The sequence below is a fragment of the Colossoma macropomum genome, unplaced genomic scaffold (assembly GCF_904425465.1).
Source record: "Colossoma macropomum unplaced genomic scaffold, Colossoma_macropomum, whole genome shotgun sequence".
NCBI lineage: Eukaryota > Metazoa > Chordata > Actinopteri > Characiformes > Serrasalmidae > Colossoma > Colossoma macropomum.
In genome coordinates, this window is record NW_023495993.1 from 37,997 (window position 1) to 44,850 (window position 6,854).

The 6,854-nt window shown below is 37.4% G+C and overlaps 1 protein-coding gene across 1 annotated transcript; it reads left to right on the plus strand.

Annotated features, from left to right (window-relative positions):
- Positions 1-1,436: 1,436 nt before the first annotated feature.
- Positions 1,437-6,543, plus strand: LOC118803906 (polymeric immunoglobulin receptor-like; the record flags this gene model as incomplete). Its single annotated transcript, XM_036564440.1, has 6 exons — positions 1,437-1,635; positions 2,867-3,190; positions 3,752-4,087; positions 4,798-4,911; positions 6,051-6,085; positions 6,306-6,543. Coding segments are annotated over exons 1-6 (1,087 nt in total), but the record flags the coding sequence as incomplete, so codon positions are not given.
- Between the last annotated feature and the right edge of the window lie 311 nt (positions 6,544-6,854).

Consider the following 6,854-nt stretch of genomic DNA (forward strand, 5'->3'; position numbering starts at 1 on the left):
ACAAAGCAACTCTCAAAGTGCAGTCTCATTTACCACCTGAATTGCTTCACACTTTGCTTCCCTCTTTCATGGTCATTTTTGCAGTAACCAACAAAACCCAAACCTTCTCTGTTTTGTGGTAGTTGATTTGTTGACATCCAAACAAACAAACAATAAAGATTGCCAACTTTCTTGTAGTTTGTACAATTGCAAAAATAATAAGTGAAGCTAGCTCACTGGAAAATACACTCAGTTAAAAATGTCCCAGTCTGTAGGCCAGTGCAGCTAAACACAAACTCAGAGACGAGAGGCGAGAAAGTCAGAGGTGGGGAGGTGTTTGAGAGGTGGGGGTGGGGGTGTAGCAAAATAGTGGATATTCTGAGAGGTAACCTTTTAGCAGACTTTACAGTCACCAAGCTACTAGAGATCTAAGGCAGAAGATAATCACTATATGTCTTGGAAAGATATTTAGCCACTGTATGATGGAAATAGGACAATTGTTTTATGGGAGGTAGTAATGTTTTTTTACACATCTTGGTGATCTAAATTCTCTGATGGTCTTTAATGCATTGGGTACACTGATGTTTATCACACTGATGTCATTGTTCACCTCTTCATTTGTGCAAGCACGCTTGGTCACTGATACTAATGGGAGGAGCTGTGAAGTTAAAGATATCATAGACCTTCCACAGAAAGAAGAAATGACAGTCACTGCCACAAAGAAGAGAGTATTCACCCTCTAGTAAGTAAACCCTTGAATTTAATAACCTGTAGAGCTCTTTAGCAGTAATCACTCACTCTACACTGTGAGCTCCTGTAACCAAAACCAAACAGGAGGGAGCGATGGGGTAAATGGCATGCACCTGTCCCCCGGGCTCAGGTGACGGCCGCAAGAGCCGACAGGAAGGTGGGGCCTGAACTCTGAGCGAGGACGAAGCCCCATGAGGATAGTGGGGAGAGGAGAACTTCAAGTGAGTGGGGGATGGCGCACAAATCTTGAACACCACCGGATGGACACAAGTGATGGCGGGAGGAGGACATCAGCAGCCAGAGAGGGGACAATGACGGCCACGAGAGGCATGAAAGTGGGATACGAGTCCCGAACTCCGCCGCCTGGACTCCGCAATGAGGCTGCTTCACTACACCTCACTTTCGATTCCAGGCAACCAAGGTGCAGAGCGCGGTGACAAGGAGGCGGAACAACAAGCCCTCGTTCTCTCTTACTCTCCTGCTACAAGGACAAACAACAAACCCCTTCTTTCATTAAGCTAATGATGTTACCTTATGACCACGTTTTAATGAGGTCATGTTTCAAAAAATAATCCTCCGCCCACAAACTTCCTTTATGTGTATTTCAGTCAGTGATGCTGCTGGGAGGAGCTGTGAGTTTGAGCAACTCTGTCTCTTACTAGAGAAATAGGAACCTACAACACCAGAGAGAAGAGGAGACACTGACACACATGCACAGAGGCTTACAAATGTAGGAAAAGCAGAATTTCACTCTGAGGAGAACAAAATCAGGCCTACAGAAGACTGGACAATGTACAGACATTTCTGAATGTTAAAGAAATCTAAGTTCTTTTTTTCTGTAAACACCGGTGAAGCTAAAGTTGAAGATGAAGATCTTCCTCATCTTCTCCCTCTTCCTGATCTCAGGTCAGTTATTCCACTCTTAAGAAACTTACCGCTAACAGAGTGTGTGACAGTTTTGCTTCATTAATCAAGTCGCTTAATTCATCAAGTTATAATAGGGGGTTTGATGTGACACAGAATCCTAACAGCCTGTAGCTGTTAGGATTCTAACCTTTTTTAAAAAGGGAAGTACATCAAGTGTCACATGTCACAATTTCTCAGAGAGCAGATACAATGAAAAGGGAAGTATGATGATATGCATGATTAAAGGGTTCTCTGCATCATGAAAGGGTTCTTCAGACTGATGGAGAATGTGCTGTAGATGGTTCTATATAAAACCTTTTATGAAAATGGTTCTATATGGCACCCAAAAGCTTGACATTGTAACAATAGAAGAATTATTTTGGGTGCTACATAGAACCTTTTCAAAAAGCTTCTGTATAGGACTGTCTACAGCACATCCATGCACTTTTCCATCAATCCATGATGCAAAGAACCCTTTCATGATGCAAAGAACCCTTTAATTGTGCAAATCATGAGTTTGAGTGCTCATGGTTCTATATTAGAACCTTTTTTCTTTCCTAAAGAACCATTGAAGCACCATCTTATTTAAGAGTGTAGGTCTGCTTTGAAGAATACTGTGTAACACCTTATTTTACGATCTCCTTCTTAACAATTACTCAAGTATTAACAAGCAATTTTAATGAATATCAAATCATTATAAACTGGTTATCAAATGGTTACAATGGTTATAAACTGTTAAAGATGGAAATTATCTCACAGACTTTACAGCAAAATACAGTGAACTACTGTAGATCACCTAAAATTATTTTGTTATATAGTGTATCTAATTTTTTGTAAAATTACAGGGTCTATGTGTCTACAGTATATATGATGATTTACTAGCTTTTATTACCTGGTCTGGTCACTGTGAGTTCAGATCATTATTAGCTGTTCACACTCCTTGATTAACATATCATATAAAGTCATTTTGACTATGCTTTCAACTGAAATCAATTAATTAACATTTAACATATTACTCAACAGTTAATATTTTACAGAAAAGCTTATTATCACATCAAGCTTCTAAGCTTGCTTACAAATATTATGTTTCCATTTATTAGAGCTTTATTAATTGTTTGCTTGTTAATAAATTGTTAAGAACCAGACCTTAAAATAAAAGTTAGAGAATACTTAAATCTTTTATGAATATGAGATTTTCCTGATTTTGATTTTTAGAGACTAAACAGTCTAGCAGGTCCAGTGGGCTGTGTTGAAGTGACTGGGTACAAAGGAGGAAGTGTCCTCATCAACTGCATATATGATTACATGAAATACAAGAATCACACAAAGTATTTCTGCAAGTTAAACCAAAGAAAAGAATGCACTGACCAGATTCTTTTAAAGACACAGAATCCAGGAGCTCATGATGGAAGATTCATCTTAATGGATGAAACTCAGCCTGGAACGTTCAGTGTGCTCATTAAAAATGTAAGTCAGCAGGATGGTGGGACCTACAGGTGTGGAGTGGAAGACAAAACAGCAAAGCCTACAGACGTAACACTGCAAGTGAAAGAAGGTCAATTAGTACTTATTATAAATAAGTTAAGCAGTAAAATATTTAAAATTGTTGAATAATTATAATTACACACATTATTTAGCACATGCTTTAATATCTTGACCTCAACACAGAGCACTTCAGGCCCAGTGTAGTAACTCAGCTCTTCAGGCTTGTAAATACTGTAATTTAATCAAAAAACAGCCAAGAGCCACACGGCATTCTTTGTAAGGGCTTTAACAAAGATGAAGCCTGCCGTGCAAGAAGAAGACACTAAAATATAATTGAAAAAGATTGTGGTTTTTGGTTTTTTTTGCCTTTTTTTTTAAGCTGCAGTAAAGACTTTAAAAAGTCTGTGTCACTCCTACAGAGTCTAGTCTATCTTTACACATCAGTCCAGCACCACCAATCCGATTCAAAATAGTTTCAAACTGTGTTGGGAATTATGGCTTCTAACAATTTCACAGTTCAAAATTCAAAATAAACTACACGTCGGCACCTGCAGCGGTGAATCTCTTTAAAAGGTGTGCTAACTTTAGTCAAGAATAATCACTGACTATAATCATTTGGTTTTACTTTCAGATCCTTGTTGTGGAAAGACCCTCACACAGAAAACTCATCCAGGAGAGACTGTTACCTTTACCTGTGAATATCCACAGGAGTCTAAATATCTCTACAAGTACTTGTACAAAGTGACAGATCACAGCTATCATGTGGTCATATTTGCTCTTGGACTATCAGCACAAAATGGGAGATTTTCTCTTTTTGACCATCCACAAGAAAACCTCTTCAACGTGAGCATCAGTGACGTGACTGAAGAGGATGGAGGAGTTTACCTGTGTGGAGTTCAGGGACAAAAGAAAGGAGATCTGAAACCTTACTACTCCCTCTTCAATGAAATACAGCTTCACGTTACTCGTGAGATTTTGAATATCATGAGCTTTACTCGTTATAGTCATTGCAACAATTAACGTTTTACGGTTACCTGCTCTCAGTGTACGTACCATGTGTAAGCATCATGCAAACTATTAGCATTAGCATGCTGTCCGGCTGATCTTATTAAAAGCATAAATATGACAACTAACATCTGCAAACATCTGCTGTTTATCACAGTTTAAGAACTGAGTCTATTGACAGTCATATCTGTCAGTAAAATAGACAATCATATCAGCCAGTAAAGCACTGTTTAAAGCACTGAACTAAAACTGTTCAAATCTAAAAATATATAATCATATTGGCTGACATTATTGGTTAGTTTAAATATTCCTAAGTGGCAGGAAGCCAATATTCCTGTGTAACTCTACATGTTTTATTGCAGAGTTTTGATGTTTTCACTAGTTTTCTAAATTATGCAAAAAAATGTGAAAGAAGATTTTAGATTTTAAAGGCCACTTTGTTAGGCCTGCTTTGTTGGTACAACATGTAGAACTAAGATTGGAGACTACAGCTCATCTTTTTCCATGCATAGTTTGTGTTAAACCAACGTATGTATGTACAATTAGGTGTATCCAGTAAACTCAATGTAATGTGCTGCTAAAAACCAGTGTGGCATGAAATCAACAAAAGTGAGAATAGCAGTTTAATTCATTCTTTCTTTAAGTTTCATGCACTTGTATGTTACTTTTTAGATTTAGGAACATCTACAGGGTCCTCTGTCATCATCATTGTGTGTGTCTGTGTGGCCTTGCTGCTGATTGGAGGATTATTACTGATCTACAAACTAAGACGTAACAAGGCAGAAGGTATTATTTCACACACACATGCACACACACACACACACACACACACACACACACACACTTTGTTACAATTGTTGAGTCAGTAGTTGAGTGTGTGTTGAGTGTGTAGGTTAAAAGATGGCCAAATCCAAGGTTTCTGACAGAATCACAGTCATTCAGTAAGCTCTAAATTTATTAATGGAGAATTTACAGTAATCCCTTATTTTACTGCTAATTTTAAAGCCGTTGTTTTTTTTTATACATATTACCAGCCAGTAATTTTAGCCCTACTTTATATTAGGTGTCTGTAATAATGGTGTAATTACATGCTAATATATGCAACAACTATGTTACCACTAGTGGTGTGTTCACAGTTCCAAATGGATGACAGAAGTACAGCTTATGTAAACACACCTGTGTATCAACTTTAGTTTTTTTGAATGTTTTTTTGATTGATCAGATTGTTGTGTATTCATGTCACAGTGTAACATTACTCTGGGGTCATCTCATGTGATACATGATACAAATGATTAAGTTACTTGTAAATAAGTTTATATTGCTCTGTAAATACTGTCTCATTACAGATTGGTTTAAAGCTTTGGCTAGGCTACCATGTCACAACATGAGGATATCATTACAGACAGCTGTAGCAATTACACATTTGTTAGAATCAGAACTTGATGGAAAAACAGCAGTTCATAAAAATATAACTAGTCTTATCCTACTACAAATGTGAGATTGCATAAGAGAAAAGATGGTTTTATAACCATCAGGATATAGTTGTTTAATGACATAAATTGTTCTACTGTAAAACACCTTTAACAGTAAATATATCACCAGTAGTTACAATGTTGTTGCATGTTTTATTAGTGTGTAACTATACAATTACACATCAACTGCATAGCATATGCATTTATTATAAAGTTGGACCATAAGTTCTAACAGATGCTTTCACATGATAAACATAATTACATAGTTTACCACATACTAGACATTAAAAAAGATGTATCTCCCAGGCCTTGAAAGGATGCAACAAAAATGTCCCCAGACCACTGAAAGCTAGTTCTATAAGTTAACTCTTGTTGTCACAAGCCTAGTAAATACTTCATGTTCATCAATAAATTGGAGATTAGTTTTACACTAATTTCTCTCTTTTTCAACAGGTTCTTCCAACATGCGCATCAGCACAAATAACACAGTGAGTAATCATGAGAGAGATGTGAAAAAATCAGCTTTTAAGTTTCTTCATACTACATGTTGATGTGAATTAGCTCAAAATCTGTTCAATTTTTTTTTTTTTACATTTCATTTCATTTAAGACTTAAAACGTAATATAAAAAATGACAAAAGTAATATTTAAAATCCAGAATGTCTCTATGATCTGTTTATCAGTGCTATCTTTATTCATCTAATTTTAGGCTAATGGTGATTATGAAAATGATCCACCTGGAAACCAGAACGTCCTCAGCCGGAGTCCAGTTTACCAGAATCAAAACCCCAACATCATCCAGTCATATTCAGCCTACCAGAGTCTAAACCCCAATACCAACCAATCAGATTCAGCCTACCAGAGTCTAAATCCCAGCACCAACCAATCTGATTCAGCCTACCAGAGTCTAAACCCCAACACCAACCAATCAGATTCAGCCTACCAGAGTTTAAACCCTAATACCAACCAATCAGATTCAGCCTACCAGAGTCTAAACCCCAACACCAACCAATCAGATTCAGCCTACCAGAGTTTAAACCCTAATACCAACCAATCAGATTCAGCCTACCAGAGTCTAAATCCCAACACCAACCAATCAGATTCAGCCTACCAGAGTCTAAACCCTAACACCAACCAATCAGATTCAGCCTACCAGAGTCTAAATCCCAACACCAACCAATCAGATTCAGCCTACCAAAGCCTAAACTCAAAACCAATCAATCAGATTCAGCCTACCAAAGCCTAAACCCAAAACCAA